General features: G+C 55.3%; 2 protein-coding genes across 2 annotated transcripts in view; both read right to left on the bottom strand.

The window, feature by feature from the left end:
• The window catches only part of CELSR3 (cadherin EGF LAG seven-pass G-type receptor 3), a gene marked incomplete at its 5' end in the record, with an annotated part of 29,844 nt that extends 21,143 nt beyond the window's left edge, over window positions 1-8,701 (bottom strand). The window contains one exon of the mRNA XM_082288460.1: window positions 5,581-8,701. Coding sequence (XP_082144586.1) covers window positions 5,581-8,701 — 3,121 coding nt within the window. The remainder of the gene's footprint in view (window positions 1-5,580) is intronic.
• Window positions 8,702-11,610: 2,909 nt separating this feature from the next.
• NCKIPSD (NCK interacting protein with SH3 domain) overlaps window positions 11,611-20,364 on the bottom strand; it is a 52,760-nt gene continuing 44,006 nt past the window's right edge. The window contains exons 9-13 of the mRNA XM_082288899.1: window positions 20,162-20,242; window positions 18,808-18,936; window positions 16,874-16,966; window positions 15,177-15,349; window positions 11,611-14,614 (exon numbers count right to left, since the gene is read on the bottom strand). Of these exons, the coding sequence (XP_082145025.1) occupies window positions 14,411-14,614; window positions 15,177-15,349; window positions 16,874-16,966; window positions 18,808-18,936; window positions 20,162-20,242 (680 nt within the window). The 3' untranslated portion in view covers window positions 11,611-14,410. The remainder of the gene's footprint in view (window positions 14,615-15,176; window positions 15,350-16,873; window positions 16,967-18,807; window positions 18,937-20,161; window positions 20,243-20,364) is intronic.

The following is a 20,364-nucleotide window of genomic DNA, read 5'->3' as shown; positions in this document are numbered from 1 at the left end:
TGTTGGGGGAACAGGAACACACTGCAGGTCTCTGCCTGCTGCTTGGAGGGTCTCCTCCCTCCCACCCCAGGGCAGAGCCCAGCACCCCCGTGTGGCCCCCAACAGGTCTGAGTCCTTGGCTAAGGAAGCTTGGAGCCACAGCCCCAGAGGCTAGCAGGGGGCCACCTGGGATGGAGGGGGAGTGGCCAGTGTGGCTGCACCTTCTCCCTCCCATCAAGCTCTGCACTGAGAGAACTCTCAGGTTTTCTCCTTGTCCTGAATTTTGGCAGCAAACTGAGCTCTCAGGAACAAAGGTGCTCAGGAACAGAAGGAAGTCCCAGCAGGAGGTTTGGTGAACACAGGAGCTGATGCCAGGGCCTGGGGTGTGTTGCTTCCCTGCTGCGCCCTGGCTGCCTCCCCCATGCTGCCTTTTCCTGCGCTCTCTTCCTGCCATTTCCTTCCTCTCTCCTCCAGGCTTTCCCAGGCTTTTGTGCTGGTCTCCCTGCTTCCCCCCTTCTCACCATCTGCTCCGCATCTCTTCTTCTCTCAGCCCATCTCTGGTTTGTTTAATTCTCTTTAATCTCTATTTTCCTTGGAAACAAACTCCTTCCCTTTGGGATCCCACACCACATGAGCAATTTCCCAGGCAGGAGCAGAGGAGCATGCAGGGACACTCGGAGCATGCCTGCCTGCTCTCTCCCAGGACCTTTGCCAGCAGCAGCAGCACACCCACCACACATCAGGTGCACTCCCAGCCAGCAGCTCAGGCTGCAGGGGCACAGGCAGCACAGCACAGCCCAAATGGGCAATGGTGCAGCTTCCAGCAGATCTGTGATCATGGGCCCCTGCCTCACCCCACCTACCCAACTCCCAGAGACCCAACGGATTCTGATATCCCAGGATACCCCAGACACCTCTGCTAGCAGCTTTGGCTGGGGCAACCAGCTGGGAAAAGCCTGTCTGCTGACCCCCAGGAGGATGCCTCCTCTCAGTCCCCTCCTTCTGGGCCTCCAGCACAGGCTCCAGCAGGCGGACCCAGACTTCAGCATGACAAAGCAAGACTGTGCCAACCTTGGTGGCCCCAGAAATGCTCGAGGGGGCTCATCAGGAACCTCACTGCTCTTGAAATGAGGCATTCCATCTTCCAGCCCACTGCCAGCACCCCAACGCTGGTGCCCCATGGGCATTAGCAGCACACAGCTGTCGCCTGTTGTTCCCATCTCCCATCCCACATTCACCTGAGAGCCTCAAACCTCCACACTTCCTCGGAAAACTGGCTCTCCATCATCATACCAAGACAACATTTACAACAGCACATCTCAGCAGTGGCTCCCATGACTAATCCTGGATCCCAAACCTTGCTGTAACCTCCCCTATGTGCTTCACCTCCTCCAACCCAGTGCAACGAGGCGTGAGGAGCAGCAGGCTTCCTGGCACCCTGTCAGCCCCAGCCCTGATGAGGACCAGGTGTGCAAATGCCAGCCACTCATCCCTCATCCATGCCCCAGCTCCAAGCCTTATTTACAAAACTACCTTTACTGTTCTTCTCTTCCCATGGCTGCTGCGCTGCAAAGCCTTTTGATTTCCCTCAGCCTTGTTTGAAGTTTGCAGTGCAGGAGGATTTACAAATTGAAACATCTCCCTTTCTTCCACCTCTCTCTTCTACTCTTCAGAAGGTGAAAGCTTTCTGGTGACCCTGCAAATTCCCCCGCAAGCAGCAGCCTGCACGCCAGGACTGGTGCTCTGGAGATAAGGCTGGCTCCAGGCTGGGGGAGCAGCACGCCAGTGCAGTCACCCAGGAGCTAATCTCCCGCAGGAAAGGGGGGTTGCTTCTCTCTGAAGTCAAACTACTCCCACCCCACATGGAAGCAAGATGAGAAAGCACCCTTCTGTGTGACACCCTGCCTGCTCTGGCACAGAGGGCAGCACAAGCAGCAGCAACAAAACAGCCCCATCCAGCACCTGGCTGGACATGCCAGGGGATCTGTGCCTGCCTGGGCTCAGGGCAAGGAACTGGCATCATCACCTGCATTCCCCAAGGCACATGCTCTCTGCAAGAGGCTCACAGGGTACTGAGACCACCCAGACCTTGAGAGGCAGGAGTGAGAGGAAAGCCACAAAGCCACACTTGGCATAACGTGCTCCCCAAGCCACCATCAGCCTGGCATCCCTCCCTGGGGAACCAGCTGGTGAGACAGTACCCCAGGATGCCATCACTTTGCCACCAACTCCCTTCTCAGCACACAGCTAGGTCGTTTCCCAGCTCCCTCTCCTCTCCCTTTGTCCCCTCCTCGCAGTTGGCCTCTCTGGTCAAGGCAAGCATGAGCTCAGCATGAGCCCAGCTCCCTCCCCTCTCCTCTCCTGAGCTCACAGCTCACCCAGAAGCAGCCACGAGGCCCTGGGGACAGCTCTCACTCTCCCCAAGGGCTGCTCAGTGCCCAGCAAAAGCCAGGCAGGCATCTGCCTGATTTATGGCTGTTATTAGGCCTTGGCTGACACGATGCTGAGTCCTGGGGCAGGCTGGAGGCCAGCAATGCCTCACAAGAGCAAGGACCCTGTGCCTGGGGAAGAAAGTCAGCTGGAGGTTACCTGATGCCTTTGGCATTGCCCAGCCCAGGGCAGGAAAGCCAAGCATCCACTTCCCAGTTCCCCACAGCAATGTGGAGCCAGGCCCAGCCCCACAGCCCTCCTCAGTAAGCTCCCCTGTAACAGTGTCCCACCTCAGCATCACACCCAAGGCTGTCTCCCCCCCAGCTCCGTGCAAAGGGAAGCAGATGGTTAAGAGAATGACCTGCTGCAAATGGGGAAAGAAAAAAAATAAAGCTACCAGAAGAAAGCCCAAAGCTGGCTGGAGGCACTGACCCCCCATGGGAGGTGTTTTAATCACGAATGCTCAGCCTTTCTGATTAAATCCTGTGGCTGGAGAGCTGGTGCCTGGTGAATATTCATGCAGCAGAGTGAGGAGTCCTAGAAACATGGCTACAGGGAATGGAGCAAGGAAAACGGACAAGGGGCTCTAACCCTTGTGCTGGACAGCATTGGACCATTGTGTTTGCAATTCCAAGACCGACAATTACCAGCTTCAAAAGCAACAAAGCTAAAGAAAAGATCTATGTCCTCTTCTGGGTGGCAGCAACAGTGTCCAAGAGAGCAAAAGCCACTATTAAAACTGCAATGGCCACCCCAGAGACAGCAAGGGCGCTGTCGGGACAGACAGGGTGGCTTTCATGCTTGCAGGTGAGGAGCAATAAAACAAGTCCAGACAGAGAAGTCAGGAAAAGAGACAGGTATGGGTACAGTGAACATTCCTCACCACTGCTGAAGGGCTTTGGCAGACCTCTCAACATTTTGATAATACTTTACCAGTTAAGAGATCTTGAAAGTATATAAGGCTCCCATTACCCAGCACAGAGGATGAATGCCATTCTGCAGCTGAGCCTCCCCCCTTGCCACCAAGCCCAGAGAAACCAGTCTGAAATGGTTTAAAGTCAACATGATGTCAGTCTCTTACACTGCCCTGATTTCACAGTGCTACTGGCCAGGGACACAGCCCTTCCATCCCACTGTCCTGCATCCTCAGCAGCCAAGAGCACATTTTAGCAGCCAGAGGTGTCCACACGCCTATGAGAAGCTGGGGTCAGTTTCCAGGCTATCAGCCCCGCTGGAAAGGCACTGGGTTTGTGATGGCCCAAGTCTTCTGCCTCCTACAAGGGGCTGAGCTAAGAATACACACAGCTCACAAGCAGGCAAAAAGGCCGCTTGCTCTGTGTTTTAGGGGGGATTCAGCCTCCCTCAAATGGACCATAAAGACAGAGAAGCCACTCCCTCCTAGGGTGCTGACCCTTGGGGCACCCACATAGGTGCTACTGCTGCCTTCCAGCAGCAGGAAGGTGCTCTGGCACGGCGCAGTGTCCGGGGCAGACAATGCAGCCGGGTCTGAATGTCCTGGCTGCCAGCTCTGCAAACCCACCCTCCCTCTGCACGCAGCGACAGCATGGGGCCGGCAGAGCTGCCAGCTGGGCGGGGGGCTTCCAACAACAAAGACCGAAAAACCAAACTAGACTTCCACCTCCACAGCCAATATCAAAGCCAACAAAAGGCCCGTTTTCCAGTGTCTCACTTCCCTTGCCAGAACGGCTCATCCCCTTCCATCTTCTCCCCTCCTTCGTGAGCACACCTCTCCCATTCTCCCTTCCCGCTGGAAGATGACGACATTCTAATTGCAAGGGCCCCCTTGCCGCGAGGCGGCTCGATACAGGACTTCAGAACGTGATTGTCTCCTGCCTTTGTGCAGGGTTAAGTGTGTGAGGAGGCAGGCCTTGCATAAACACACTGGGGCAGAAGCTGGAAAGGTCAAAACCACCCCCCACCTCCAGCGATGGGCATGTGTGCGCCTGCAGCCGCTCTCGGCCAGCCCTGCGGCTACAATTAGCCCCCACGGAGCCCCAGCCCACTGGCAGGCTGGTGCTGCTCATGCCAGATTGCCTTGAACAGGTATCCTTTTAAAGCCCTCACTCCGTATTTTGAAAGAAATCCTGCTCTCACAGAATAAGCCAGATCAAGAGAGCTAAGGGAAGGCAGCTGGTAGCCGATGGTCAGGGGAGCATCACAGTTCAGAGTACGGCTCCCCAGGCACTCCTGGCAATTCAGTCCTTGGCCCCTCCAGAGAAGGCTCTTGCTCTCCCTCCCCCAGAGCCGCTCCACGGTTCAGCGATGGACAGATGCCTCCATTTCAGATCATGCATCCGCCAGCTAAGAAAGGCTGATGGTGAAGGCAAAGCTCAGGCTCTGGGAGCTCCAGGTCCAAAGCCTGCTTGCTCACAGGCAAGCCCCTAGGTCCATCTTTGTCCTGTCCTCAGCTGGGCTAGAGGGGACCCCAACACTCCACAAAGCCACTCCTAGCTACTGCTAGCATCTGCATTTGGATACTCCAGCAACACACACTGTGCTCAAGTTCCAGGCACTGTGCTCAGGTTTATCACAGCTGTCCCCTGCAACACTAAGTTGGCTGCAGAAAGGTGGTACCAGACTTTAGAAGCCACCCCACAAAGTGCAGGTGTTGGCAGGTGCCACAGCCAGGATCTAGACTGAGCTGTTTGCTACTGGCAGATGGGTGTTTAAAAGGGCTCCTTCTGCACTGAGCTCAATCCCTCCCTCCCTCCCACGCGGAGCCAGGGAAGCGCTCGGTCCCGGCAGAGAGAAGAGCCACCTGGGCTTGGGAGCAAAGCAGTGTACCAGCTGGCCATCCTGGGAACTGTCTCCTTCCCAGGCCAGCACCCTATGGCACACAACACAGCCTGGCTGGCCACAGCACCTCCAAAGGTGCCTCACTAGCAGCCAGAAGCGATCTCACGGCTCAGTAACGATGCTTTGTTCTTGCAGACCATTTCCAGCCTTTACAGAGCGCTGCTCGGCAGCCTGCCTCCCATGCCACCCTTCACACCACTCCAGTAGTATTCCCCGACTAGAAGGGACTCCCAATCCAGATCTTGTTACCAGTCCACAACCCAAACCCCGAAGCACAATGGGCTGTCCCAGAGGGACCTCACAGAGCCCCCCCAAAGGTACTGCACTGAAGGTTTAATGATTTACACTCCCTACCTGTGACAGTCACCAGCATGGAGGCCACAAGTGGACGGTTGTTGTCCAGCTTACGGCTCAGCCTCAGCTCCCCGCTCGATTGATTTACAATCAACAAGTGCAATTCGTTTCCCCGCTCAAAGGTGTAGAAGAGGTGGTCAGATGCATCTGGGTCATATGCTGGGACCTTCCCTATGACCCCCGAGGGGAAGGTGTTGGACTTATTGGACACGTAGTTATTGAACAGGATTTGGAAGTTCTTCAGAACAGGGCTGTTGTCATTCTGGTCAATGAGTTTAATGTGGACTGTGGCTCTGCTGACAAGAGGGGCAGAGGTGGCCTGCACTACAATCACATACTCAGGTTTTGTCTCATAATCCAAGTCTATCAAGGCTGTGAGCTCCCCAGAAAAGATGTCCATCTGGAATATCTCAGGGATGTTGCCTTCCACAATTTGGTACATGATCTGGGCATTTGGTCCCTCATCCGGGTCGACAGCCGTGATTTGGGCCACCACAGAGCCTACGATGCTGTTCTCTTTTACCAAGACCTCAAACTCTTCAGCAGGAAAGACAGGGGCATTGTCGTTCACATCCTGAATGGTAACCTGGATGTGGACAGGAGTTCGCTGAGGAGGGATGCCCCTGTCCACAGCGTAGGCAGTCAGTTCATAGACAGGAACGTTCTCGCGGTCCAGCCTGCGCACAGTGCGAATAATCCCCGAGGTGGGCTCTATGGTGAAGTCTCCATCCCCATCCTCCCCATTCTGGAAGGTGTACTGCACTCGCCCATTGGTGTGGGCATCCCGGTCGGTGGCAGAGATCTGGAGCACGCTGGTGAAGGGAGGTGCATCCTCAGAGATCATGCCCTGGTAATGAGGGCTGACGAACTGTGGGGCATTGTCATTAACATCATTCACCATGATTTCAACATATGTGGTGTCCGCCTTCTGGGGGATCCCATTGTCCTTGGCAGTGATAGCCAATGTATATGTGACCTGGTCCTCATAGTCCAGTTCTGCCTGGAGAGTGATGGCCCCAGAGTCTGGATCAATACGAAACTGAGGGACGTTGTCTTCCAAGTAGTATGTGATGCGGGCATTTTCCCCCACGTCATCGTCCGTGGCACTAATCACCACCACAGTGCTGCCCACAGGCCGGTCCTCATTGATGCTCACAGAGTAGTGGGCACTCTGGAACACAGGCCGGTGCGTGTTGGCATCGGTGATGTTGATGTGAACGTGGCAGTTGTCACGCAGGGTGCGATCAGAGGCTGTCACGGTGAGCACGTAGCGCCTCTCCTGCTTGTAGTCCAGCGGCAGAGACAGAGTGATGAGCCCCAGCCCACCTTGCGTGCTGATGGAGAAGCGGTTCCGTGTGTTGCCTCCTGTGATCTGGTAGGTGATGGCACTGTTAATATCCCGGTCGATTGCCGTGACGCTGAGGACGCTGGTCCCCACAGCTGCATCCTCGTTCAGGCGTATGAAGTATTCCTTCTGGGTGAACTCAGGGCGGTTGTCATTGACATCCATGACAGTAATGGTGACGCTGGCTGAGGCAGACAAAGATGGAGAACCATGGTCACGAGCCTCTACCCCAAAAAAATAGTGCTCGACCGATTCCCGGTCCAGGGGCCCACTGACCGTGATCCATCCAGTGGCACTGTTCACCACAAAGGGTGTGTCAGCTGACACCCCTGTCAGTTTGTACTCCAGGCGCGAGTTCTCGCCATAGTCTGCATCCACGGCCTGGATGTGGATGACAGAGTGGCCAAGGGGAGCATTCTCCAGGACGGAGATTTGAAAAGGGGTGCTGACAAAAATGGGGGCATGGTCATTGATGTCCACCACCTGGATGCTCACCATGCCAGTGTTGTTAGAAAGAGGAGGACGCCCCGCATCCTGAGCCCGGATCCTCAGGGTGTACTCCCGCTCCACCTCAAAATCCAATGGGGCCACCACCTGTATTTCCCCAGTTACACTGTCGATGGAGAACTGGCCCCGACTGTTCCCACTGATGATGTTGTAGTGCACCAGCGCGTTGTTGTCCTTGTCCAGATCCGTGGCAGTGACGCGCAGGATCTCGGTGTGGGGCCGTATGTCCTCCCTCACTTGGACAATGTAACGCTTCTCGCTGAACTGAGGGATGTTGTCATTCTCATCAAGGACTGTGATGTAGACCTTGACGGTGGCGGAGCGGGGTCCCGGCTCCCTGCCCTGGTCATTGGCTTCCACCACCAGGGAATACTTCTCCATCTTCTCCCTGTCCACCGGCCCGCTGGTGGTGATGAGGCCGGAGCGGGGATCGATCTCAAAGACGTCGTAGGCAGCCCGTTCATTGACAAAGCGGTAGCGGATGTTGGCATTGGGCGGGGAGTCGACATCGGTGGCCCGTAGCTGCAGAATGGGGTATCCCTCCTCCACGTTCTCCCGGATGGTCTCCCGGTACTCGCCCTGCTCGAAGACGGGGTCGTGGTCGTTGCGGTCAGCAACAGTGATGGCCACCATGGTGGTGGCAGAGAGCCGGGGTGCCCCGTGGTCAGTGGCCGTCACTCGGAAGTAGTGCAGGTCCATGCTCTCGCGGTCCAGGGGCTGGGTGGTGGAGATGAGCCCGGCCCGCGGGTCGATGCTGAAGAGATCCCGCGAGCGGCTGTTCATCAGCGCGTCCATGGAGTACACCAGCCGCCCCGCCTCGCCCCCGTCGGGGTCCTGGGCCGCCACCGCCACCACCGCCGTCCCCGCCGGCTGGTTCTCCGCCACCTCCGCCTGGTAGTTGTACTGGGGGAACAGCGGGTGGCGGTTCGGGGCTGCGCGCCGGCCCCGCCGCCCCGGGGCCGGCGCCTGGGACAAGGGCAGCGGGCGCGGCGGGGCGGCGCGGGGCGGGCAGCGCGGCGGGGACCGGCGGCGCGGCGCCGGGGGCAGCCCCGGGGGCACGGTCGCTGCCCGGCACGGCACGGCGGCGGGACAGCCCCGGCGGGCCGGCGGCCCCCAACCCGGCGGCGGCGCGGTGGCCCCCAGCCCGGGGGGGAACAAAGGGAGCAGCAGGAGCGGCAGCAGCACCAGCAGGAGCGGCGGCGGCGGCCCCCGGTGGCGGCGGCAGCAGCAGCGGCTCGGGGCGGCCACCGGCTCCTCCGCCGCCGCCATGGTGCCTCGGCGGCCGCCGCCCGGCCCGGGCGCACGGCGGTGGGCTCGGCGCCGCCCCCGCTAGCGCCGGCGATGGCCGCCCCCCGCCCCACCGCCCCGCCGGGGGTGGCGGCGGCTCCTCCCGCAGCCCCAACATGGCTCCCGCCGCCCCGCCCCGCCGCGCCCCCGCCCGCCCCGCGCCGCCATCTTGAGCGCGGCCGGGCGGGCTGTGGCGGCTGCTCCGCGCCTCGGGGGCTCGGGCGCCGTGCGGGACACGCGTCCCCGGGCCGGCCGCGAGTGAGCCACGGCCGGGTCTGTGCGAGGGGCTGCACCGGCCGGCACCGGGCGAGGGGCTCCCGGAGCCTCCTTGCCAAAAGCGCAGGGCCCGGGGACACAGCACGCACCTGCGGAGCCCCCCGACCCGCTGCTGCGGCACTGCCAGCGTCCGCACGGCCGGGCCGTGCCCCGTGCCCGAGGAGAGCCCGCGGGGACAGCTGCCCTGCTGCGGCACCAAGGGCGAGACAGGAAGGTGCCAGCGGTTAGGCAGGAGGCACTGCCGTGCCTGGCAGCCCCGTGGGTCTCTTCCACCCGCACATGTCCATCTGGAAGCGGCACCGCGTTGGGCATCGGCAGGGATGGTTTTTACCGTGTGCATGAAGACGGTCTTCCTGTGTCCCGCTCTTCCAGGCGGTGCAAGTGGTGTCACATCGCCTGCCAGCCGGCTCCCCCACCCATGGGCACACAAGCGCATGGCACAGATTTAGCTATCCCACTCTCCTTCCCTGACACAGACCCCAGCTGCCACCACATACCAGGTGTGGCATCATCACCAGAGGGTAAAGCTGCAGATTTTGCTTCCGGCATCCCTGATGCAAAAAAACCCCTACCAATCCTACATTTTTTCCAAGGAAAATTCAGTTTGAGGCCCTTGTATTATGGTGATTCATTAATGCATCAGCCTCATAATTTAGTTGTTGGTTTGATTCAATCAACTAATATCTCATCCTAATCCACGGGAACTCATAACAGGCTTAGGAATAACAGGGTTTAGGTCTTCATTAGTGTTTCACATGCCACAGCAGGGGGATGTCCTTGGCCATGTCCTGCTGAAGGAGAGGGTACACTGGGGCAAATGCTAGGGAGTAAAGAGCCATGTCAGGGAGGAAAACAGCAAATCTGGGAGATGGGGGCAGTTTAGGAAGGGGTAGGGAAGGACAAGACATACCTGGGACACACAGTGCCTCCATGCACATCCCAACTCCAAAGGGGCTGCAAGAGCCCCCTGTGCTGCTGTGCTGGATGGGCTGTGGTTCAGGGCACACAGGCTGGAGACTAAGAGGACCCCCATATCCACACCACAGCCAGGCTAGACATCGCTGGGAGCCCTTGTGTAGGCCCTGCATAGCTCCCAACACAAACTCACAAATTAATAGTGGGATGGATTCACACTGAAGATGGAGCTCCACTCCTAGCACTGCAGGAGCCATGCTCACTCTCCAACACACTCCCACCCCACAGGAAACAGCACGAGGCTGGGTGAGGTCCCGCTGTCCCTTTGCAGAAATCCAAGTGGCTGCTTGGGAGCTGCACACTGCTTTGGCCAGCACAGGCCATCTGTACAGCAAGAAGGGCTCACAGGAGATGCACTGGCCCCAGGGCACAGCGGGTCTGGGGACCTCAAGGAGGTCCAGCTGCCACTGTCCTGGTGGTGCCCTCTGCTCCAGCTGTGGCTGTGGCCGTGGAATCCTACACGCTGCTGCTGCCACAGTGCTGAATCCTGATGCCACCAGTGCTTTGCTTCTCTGCTCCATGTTCTGGTGCTCCACCACCAGCTCTCACCCAGCTTTGGTTCCACCAATGGTGACAGATAGTCCCCTAGCAATTATCGTTAGTGTAAATGAGGGGCTGGGAAGAGTACATGCTTCCCACTGATCAGGGGTTTGACAGCAAGCAGGCTCCCATTCCTAGGGTGGAAACTGAGGAAAAACAACATGGGGTCTGCAGCATGCCCAGTATGTCCCCAAACCACTGGCTAGCCTCATGCAGGGCTGGTGATTCCCTCCCATCACCCCTGCAGAAGCCAAGGCCTGGCCATCACCGGGGAAGCCACAGGGTGGGCAGAGCAGGCAGGGCTTGTCCTTGCCCTGTTGCTTGTGCCGAGCACGTTTTAGGACCGCAATGGGAAATATGAGGCAGGCCCTAAAGTGGTGGCCAGTGCAGCTCCGCCTGTGCCAGAGAGAAGTTCCCGTGGTGCTTACACAATGCTCAGGGCTGACACCCAGTGAGTGTGGATGTCTAAGTCCCTTGAGAAGCCAACATGTTAATTTATGAACTCCACAGGATGGGTAATCTGCTGTGATTAACTCCTCAACCACCACATAGCGCCTCTGGCTTGGGTGGTCCTGCACCAGCACTGAGAGGGCTGTAGCCATACCAGCCCTAGGCATGCTGTGCTCTTGGGGGATTTACCTTCTCCCCTCCAGACCCTTAAGCATCCACTTGAGCCCTCCCATTGCTGTTAGGATAATGCCAGAGCAGCCCTGGCTCTGCACACAGCTCACCCTAGAAACCTCATTTATCATAGGGCAGCTCATCACCCATGTGCAACAGGAACATGCTGGCTGGATCATACATCACACCTCCTCAAACTGGGGATGTGCCATCAGGAAACCAAATCAGGAGAAAGGCAATACTTTTTAAAAGTAATGAAGGCTTTCAAGTTTATTTGTTCTAATTACCCAGCTGACAGCTCAGGGGAGGAGGAGGAAAGTATCAGGGTATTACTGCCACAAAATAGTTGTAATTGAATCATTCCAGACAATAAAGCAGAAGCGCAGGTCACAGGCAATGCATCACTCCCCCCACGCCAACCCCCCAACACCCCTCACTGTTGCACTACAATAAAAACACCAATATGAGCAGACACTGCTCTAATTGTGGCCTATTACAGCAAACAATCTCGAGTGTCTCACCTACACGGAGAGCAGGACCCGCTGAGCAGGCTGGGGGCAGTGAGTTTACACGCTGCAGTTTGATTCCCTGTGATGTGTGAAGGCCTTTCCTGGGCAGCAGCTGCATCTCTCCCCCTGGACCCCACAGCCAGCTGCCCCCCAGCTCTCCCAGCCCTGGCTGCGGGTGGTGGGGCAGAGGGTGTTATGCTACTCTGCAGCTGGGCCAGGGTGAGCAACCCCATGGACAGCAGTGGCTTGGGGATACCAATGGAAGCCACCAGCTCTGCAGTCTGGGCTCGTGGCAAGCAAAGTCACAGGTCCTGCTACTGCTGGGTTTGCCTGGCACAGCAAAGCCTGTGCTGCGTCACTGAGGGCAAGTGCCAGATGAACATCCCACCACAGCAGCAGGTCATGAGCCAACAACAAACCCCAGCAGCACTCAGAAGCAAGCCAAGGTTGGCTCACAGGTACATGCAACCATGTGCTGCACAGAGCAATGGGGCACAGGAGAGCCACCATGGGGGACACACCAGTGAGCACGGGCAGCCCTTATGTGTCATGGTTGCCCCCAGGTGTGCAAATTGCACTTCAAGGCCACACACCTGGGGACTTTGGAGACAGGCCAGAGGCAGGAGCAAGGACAGCCCTGGTCCCAATTCTGCAGGCAGCTGTGTTTGATGCTATCCCTATGTTTGGAGTGGCACAGCTAGCACCTGGCATTTACACCCCTGCCCTGGCAAGGCTGTGCCCATGGCCCGGCTGGCTCCCTTGGCACAGAGCCAAGAGCAGAGACCAGCTTCCTGCTGCCAACATAGTGCTCTGCCCAGTGCCTGCTGTCCTCCCACCACAGAACCCCTGCCATCCCAGGCACCTCAGAGCTGCAGGTGCAGGCTGAGGTTTGGGAGCACCGATCCGCAGCCAAGGCGCGATTCATTACACTCGCTACAGACCATTAAACCCGTCCTGCGCGGGCTCGCTGCCTTGGCAGCTCCGCCAGGAGCCAGCTGAGGCTGCGCACACCTTGCAGGGAGCCAGCGGTGAGTCCAGCTCTGCCAAACCCTCAATGTGCAGCAGCGATGCTGGGCAGGCCCCAGGAATGATGGCTATGCCCCTAGCAAGGGCTGCTGCCCTCCACCCTTCCTTGGCAGCCAGCAACATGGTAGAAGAAGACAAGGCCAGAAGCTGTGAGGGAAAATTACTGCATTTCCCCCATTTGGAGATCAGCACCCACTGCTTTGCCTCCATGGGCAGCAGGCACCCAACCACGCCTGCTTTGGTGCCCCCATGACAGGATTGGGCAGGCAGGGCTACACTCACAGAAGTCCAGTTTAAGACATTTTTATTCTTCTGCAGGTTACACTTAGTGTTTAAGAAAATACAGGATCCCTTTTGACATTCATACATTTTTACAGGGAAAAAATAGGTTTTTCTACTAGGGTGGTTATTAAGCTTGGGCATTCCCAGGCTGACTTCCTTGCCCCCCTTGGCTGCCAGGCCAACCCTCCATTCTCAAGCATCACTGCCCCAGTGGCCAGTCCAGGCCTGCAGAGCTTGTGCCATCCCCTCAAGCTAACAAAAAAAAAAAAGGTAAAGTAAATACAGTGCCCAGTATTTCCAGTTTCACTTTCCAACAGCTCCTACACTGGCTACTGCAAAGGAAGACCTGGGGACAGGGAGTGACCACACTGCGCACACAAATATCTAAGAGACCCATGTTAGTGTGTGTGACTATCTGGACCAGGGAAGCAGGTTAATCCTGTTTGCTAGAAACCTAGAGGAAATATAAATAAGGGTTCCCCACACTTAGCATAGTCACAAACAGCTACTGGACACCAGGCTCACGCTGCCTCTGAGCGCTGCCACAGGGACAGGGAGGGCAGCGAGGCAGAGCTACTATGAAGCTCAAGGCAAGAAATGCACACGCTGCACGAACAGAGCGTGCCTGCCCAGGGACAGCCCCTCTGCTCAGGGTAATGCTGCAACAGAGGTGACAAGCGGCAGCTTCACTTGGCAGGACACGTCTTTGTGCTGTGTCCGGCCAAGGGCTTCCTAAGGGCAGTGTCACCCACGTGGCTGTTACTTCTAGGCTGCCACAGTGTGCAAGAAATTCAGATTTAAACATCACTATAGAAAGCAGATTGAAAAGCAGCTGCTGGGGTAAGGCCTCCATGACCCAAGGTGGGCTGCTGCCCAGAGGCAAAGCTGAGGGCCAGGAGGGAGTGAAAGGCTCACTAGACGAGGCGTTAGACAGCGAGCAGCTACTTTCCCTTGGCAGGGCTGCAGCACATTGGCACTAGCAGCAGGAAACAAAACAGATGTTACAAAAGCTTCTTCCAAGCACCAGCGGACTCCACTCGGTCACTGCAGGGAGAGAGACGCACATGGAAAAGAAGTGATACTCTAAGGCAAAGGCCTTTCTCTTCAGGACCTCAGGACACCAGTGCAAGCTAAACATCCCCCCATGCTGGCTACTAAGCCCCCACAAGCTTTCTGCCCTTCCCACTAACACCAGCTGCCCAAATAGCTCCTGCTGAGTCTTGCAGGCAAACCACGCGCCAGCGCCCACCCCGCTCTGCCTGCCCCGGCACCAGGCCCCAGGGGCACCCCATGCCCTCTCTGCTGCTGGCACTTCCAAAGGGCCGGTGAACGCTGTCCCAACCTTAGGCCTCGCACAGAGGGATATAAGGTATGAGCTGTACTGGAAGGGAATGGGGAGAAAGTGTCAACAAAAGACATAGTCGATCCAAGTGGTTCAAACTCCAGTCCAAGCTGAGGAGCATTAGCTGGTACCAGAAGAGATTTCTGGGAACTCCTTATAAATCTCCAAGATGATCAGTTTGTCCATCTGGCACTGCTGGTCCTCCTCCTCCTCGCCCAGGATGCGCTGCAGGATGCCCTGCAGGTCGGCGAGGCGGTGCTGGTGCTGCAGGTAGGGTGTGGAGCGGATGATGGCGTGCATCAGAGACAGATACTCCATCCTCAGCTGCCAAGTGGGAGGGGAGACAAACCACAGAGCACCGTCAAAGATTTGACGTGAGATAAACAAGTATGCCAGCCTCCATTACAGCATGAGCACAGGAACAGCTGCTGCTGCACCATCAACCAGAGCACAACTCCAGAGGCACCTGCTTTTCCTTAAGTATCATTAGTAACTATGGAAAACTCTGCTTTTCCCACAGCAACAGAGTGCTGCTCCTCCCCTTCCCTCAAACACGTGTACATCCCCTGCCTCTTGCAACACCAAGCGAGAGAGTCCTCCTCCTACTACTACTCACAGAGGGTCTCTCTTCCCAAAGGTCCATGGTCAGAAGGGTGCAAACCACCAGAAGCCTGGCAGATCTTTCTTCAAATATGCTGGTGTGCTGGGCAGGATAAATCCTCCCTTTCTCCTCAGCTCCCAGGGTTGATTTAAGCACCCAGAAATGTTGTGCCCACCCCAGAACTCCACTCTTGCCTGCACCAGCAGGCCCCATGGGGGCCAGGAAAAACAGCATTGCTTTGGGACTGTGCTCCCTTCCCCAGTGCCCATGGGTTACTGTGAGCACCTTGTCTCCAGGGGAGAGATCAGCAATCTGCCGCACCAGGATGTCTATCAGGACCATCATGTCCGTGTGATAGAAGATGCTGGCTGTATCCTTGCTGGCAAAGATGTCCTGCAGAAACTTCAGCACTGAGTGTGGTGGCTGAGGCTGATGCTTGAAGATGCAAACTGGATCATCTGGGGGAGGTAGAGAGAAGAGACTGTGCTGAGCCACATGCTCCCCACTGCCCCTCTGTTCCATCTTCCATGCACTTCCCTTCATTAGACCCTCTGGCTCTGGAGAGGAGGCTGCCCTGCCCTTGGCCAGCCACTCCCTGCCCATGGATAGCTTTTGTGCCCAAAGACCTCAGTGCCTTGCACAAAGGTGTGTAATCAGGATGGCAGCTCTGCAGGCTACCAAGATGAGACCAAACTTGTTATGATTAGCCTTAATCACTGTTTATAGTTCACCTACCATCCCAGGTGAAAGCTCATTAGCACATCGCCTCTAAGTATCTCCTGTTTTTGCTCAACAGCCACCACTCATTTTCTCCCTGGTTTATTAAGAGGGGTCCAATAACCCCTCTGAAAAGCCCATCAGAGCCTGTACCAGAAACAAGCAAGAAAGCGAGAAGCAAGAAAAGAAACACTTCCAAGTTTAAATGAGCCACCGCATCCTGTTCTCTTGCAAAACATCCCTGCAGACTCCAAGAGGGGCTCTGGGCCATGGCAGCTCCCTCAGCAGTTGTCAGGAAGGCGGGCAAAAGAGAAGCATCTTCATTAGGTTGTGGCCCCCCTCTTTCTTCTCCCAGCTCCTCACTGAAAAGTGATCCCTGCAGGGAATCTGGCAGGGAAAGGACTAAACAAAGGCTTTGGGAGGAGGCCAGACAGAAGAGCACTGAGGTGCCTGCTGCCCTCAAGCTGATATAGTGTGGAGACAGTGATTTGCAGCCCCAAAGAGAACTAAAGCCAGAGTAAGATGAGCTGCAAGCATCACAGGATGGGTTATTTCCAGCAACTCAACAAAATGAGTTCTCTCAGGCAGCAAAGCCCCTGTGCTCCAGAAGGTATTAGAAAGCACAATAGCGGCCTGCAGCACGGGCTGAAAGACCTGGCACCGCTCTTCCTGTGGAGATCTCCAGCGTTCCAGAAATCTGCTCTGCAACAGCTCCACGAGTGCACTGGATTTCACTCCATGCCTGGAGCAGACACAAGGCTAACCCTCTGCTGGCAATTCAGAAATGGAAAGTTCCACTCTCAGCAGCATTTCAGAAGACAAAAGCTCCCTCTGCATCTGCCCCCAGGGCAGATGTTTGCCAGCATGGGCAGAGGTTTGTGTGCCAGCACACATCGAGTCCTCTGCCTGTCCAAGGACAGAAGTGGCCCAGGACCAGCTTTCCTCCCAGACAAGAGCTTGCCCACGGCAGCTGGTCCTTGCTCTGAGAGAGAGCTGATATGACCCAGAAGTATATGGAAATGGTAGCCACTCCTCTCTCCCTAGATGCCATCAGCCATCACCTCATTCCTTGTGCAGCTCCATCCTCAGCAATGCAGACTGTCACACTCACAGACTCACCAGGAAGCAGCACGTCCTGCCTGAGCTGACCGCTCCTCAGCTACCTGCATCCCCGACATCCTACCCCATAATGAGCATGGGGCTTATCTCCCCAGGCATCTCTGTGCACCCCCTGCCAGGCACGTAACAGTGCCACACACACTCACCTCCTCTGTTCAGCAGCAGCAGCAGCTTTTCTGTGAAAGTCTTGACATTGGAGTGCTTGCTTATTGTAGTCATGATCACACTGTGTTCTGGAACTAAGGAAGAAACCTGTTCAGCATCTCCCTTTGTCTCCTGAAGACCATGGTGATAAAAACACATAATGGGTGGCTCCTATTTCACATCAGTGCTCTGGGAAGCTTTGGGGAACCACAGTCTATCAGGGCTACGAAAAGCTTCAGGCCCACAGAGTGAGTGGGCAGGGGGAAGGAAGGTGAAATAAATCTGGAAACAGCACATGAAACACTGGGGACTTGGTGCTTTCTCCGTATACCTGATTCATGTGTGGGTTCCCACCTTGCCAGCCAAACGCTGGGAAATACCTTGCAAAGGCTTTATGTTGTCAAACATTACCTCTGCTCACAACCCTCTGCAGCCAAGGGCTCCGTTCTTTGGTACCTTCTAACTTCCTATCAGCAGTGCCCTTCTGGAACTTAGAGTCTTGCAAGCTCTCTTAAGAGGAGTCCCAGGAGCATCCCAGAAGAGAAAAGTTTTTCTCAGCACTCAACACTGTGCTGTGCAAGGGTACAGGCTGAAGACTTCTTCTAGGAACTGGCCCCTTGCCTGCTCTGGGGGTGATTTGCTGTAAAATACACTTACCCTAGCAGAGCTTATGTGCGTGCGTGAGCGTGCACACTCAATCACATGCACAGCACAGTGTGGCTACCTCTGTGGCGTGTAATATTTCACAGGCTGAAAAGTGTCTCAGAATCCTGAATGCTATCAATATAATATGCATTTAGGAGAGTTTTTGAACTAATGCTGCACCACCAAACTGCATGACAGATGAATCTTTCAGACAGAGGAATAAAAAATTCAATCCACTAATAAGCAACATGAACATCATTTACCATGTTCTTAGCATCAGAGAACAAGTCACTGCTCTTGGCTATGCCCCAGGTGGGCAATAATCCCCAGAAACACACTGCCTGTCATGCACTACTGCCTAATTACTGCAGCCAGCAAGGATATGGGTAAGTGTGGGAAGGGGTAGTGAATGAAAGCAGCTGAGATATACTTAATCAGTCTCTGTGCAATCAACTTTCACATGGAATTAGAAACTTTTGCATAAATTTCAGTGAAGCGCAACCCAAAATAACAGGTAAATAACTGGACATATCGTTGCTGCTTTATCCTCCCCTCTCTCCAAAAAGTCAAGGATGAAGTAATGAAGCAGATGAAGGGAAACTAATTAACTAACGACAACTGGAGCAACAGGAGACTGGGTTAAGGAGTGGCTTCTCTTAGCAGGACCTGGAACTATGCTCCAATCTTCCAACAGGCTTCAAAATGTGCAGGCAGAGGGAGGGAAGATGCCCTTTCCTAGGGACTTGATGTGCTGTCTGTCCTCATGGAGCTCAGCAGGGCAGGGAGGACAGAGAACAATGCAAACAGGGGGGAGCACAGCTCAGGCCAATGCTGAAGGGCCTGACCCCAACAACTTGGCACTGGGTGAACTTCAGGCAGTATGGACAGGGAAGCAGAAGCTTTGCCAAGACCTGCAGAAGGCAGAGGACTTTTCTTCTGAACTGGCATCAAGAAATGCCCACTGAAGCATCTTCTCTCCCAAATCACCTGTGCCTATAAATTAACCCCACTCATGCTCTGCAAGTACAGCCCAACAACTGCTTTGATCAGGCACTCTGGAAGTCCAGTGACAAATCCACTGGGCTGCCAGAGCTGCTGGGCAGGGGCTCTCAGACCATTTTTTCCTCTAGGGTTTTGCACCATATTTAAACACAGCGTAGTGCCAGAGACTAAGGGAGCTGGTTGGTGGTTATAGCACCATCAAGACCCAGCAAGATTCTCCCTCCCCATTTTTCACACCCTCACTCCAGACCACTGAAATCCTGCCAAGGCAGAGCAGCACCAGTTTAACCTGGAATGTGGAGATTGAAGGCCAGAAGGACGTTGACAAATAAGTCAGGCAGCTGGTCAGTGGTGTCCGAGGGCAGCCCGTCCTCAATCACATCCAGCAGGAACTGCACAAACTGAGAGTTGAGATGTTCTGCACAAGGAGAAAGGGGCATTTACAGCACAGTGAAAACAAACCAAGCCAACAAGGGACCATCCAAGCCACTTCTCTGTGCTTTTATGCTTAAAAACCATTAGTTGAGTGCTAGTGTCAGTCTCCAGGGAATGAAGGGCTCTTCAAGTGGACTAGACAGACCACTGAAGCTTCTTTGTGTGAGACACAGTGCAGGGGAATGCTGAAATTTGGTCCCCCAACTGGCAATTGTTTTTGAGTAAACAAAACACCAAATCCTGTTGTAGCTTTTGCAGAGCCACTGCCACCAGTGAGGGCTTCAAGTCAGGAAGAGATTGGTATTCCTGACCACTGGTTTAGTTAATCTCTTTAAAAAAAAGCCCTAATAATCTAGATCATTAGTAATAACCAAGTTTTCAATTTAGCTATTAGGAAAGCTCAGGAGCTCAGGCAAATAAGTCCACCTGCAGGAAATAACTGCCAGGGTTACACAAGGAGAGAAAAACAGGAGGTGTAGAGGCTCATTCCAGTCTCTACTGCACCAGTTTAAATCTTGTACAGGTTTACCCAGTGTTAAGGTAATGCTGCTGACAAGATACTTATAAAAATCTCTACTGCATTTCCTGGAAAATTAAGCCCAGAACTTCCCAAATACAACACAGCCTTGGGATGAAGCAGGCAGGGCTTTCTGGCTGAAATGAAAGGACAGAGGATAAAACAGGGAGAATATTTGCACTTCATTATTGATTGTGATACCCTTAATCATCTCCATTTTCCCTAAGAGCCTGAACTACACAGGGCTGCACTATCCTGCTAGAAGAGAGACCAGAAAGAGGCCACATGATGCAGCTGACAGCCTTAGTGGGCGTTTGTGCAGGGATCTGGGATCTCAGCCTCATCAGCAGACAGTCTCCAAAGCAAGTAAGAGGTGTGTGCTTTCACACAGGCCAGAGGTAAAACAAAATGCCACTTAGTCACAGGGATGGGCAAATCCATGTTGCCTGCAGCGTGGCATTCAGTCCTCCACTGCTCTAACCCAGATTTGTGCTGCTCCTTGGAACTCTGGCATCTCAGCCCAGTGCTTCAGCTGCCAGGCTCTATTGATAAACAACAGACCCTACTCTTGCTGGGCCTTTCACTGAGCTGTCCCCCACCTTGACCATCAGGAAAGGTCCCTTCCCTGTGTCTGCCAGCATGCCCCAGACATCCCACCAGCAGCTCTGCCATGAGCACAACCCACTCTTACCATAGTGGTGATATGGCAGGGGCTCCCCCATGGAGAACATCATGGCCAGCACCAGTGCAGAGTAACACATCTTTTGATGATCTGCAAGAGAAAGGTCCTGTCATTAGTTCTTCTGAGGATGTGAAACCTTCCCCCGGCTGCAGCTGCCAAGTCACACATTTAATACAGGCATTTAACACTGATTAGCCTGCTCCTCATTCCTG

This window comes from Coloeus monedula, assembly GCF_965178545.1.
Source record: "Coloeus monedula genome assembly, chromosome: 11".
Taxonomy (NCBI): Eukaryota; Metazoa; Chordata; class Aves; order Passeriformes; family Corvidae; genus Coloeus; species Coloeus monedula.
The sequence above is the reverse complement of the archived record's forward strand: the minus strand, read 5'-3'. Positions and strand labels throughout refer to the sequence as shown.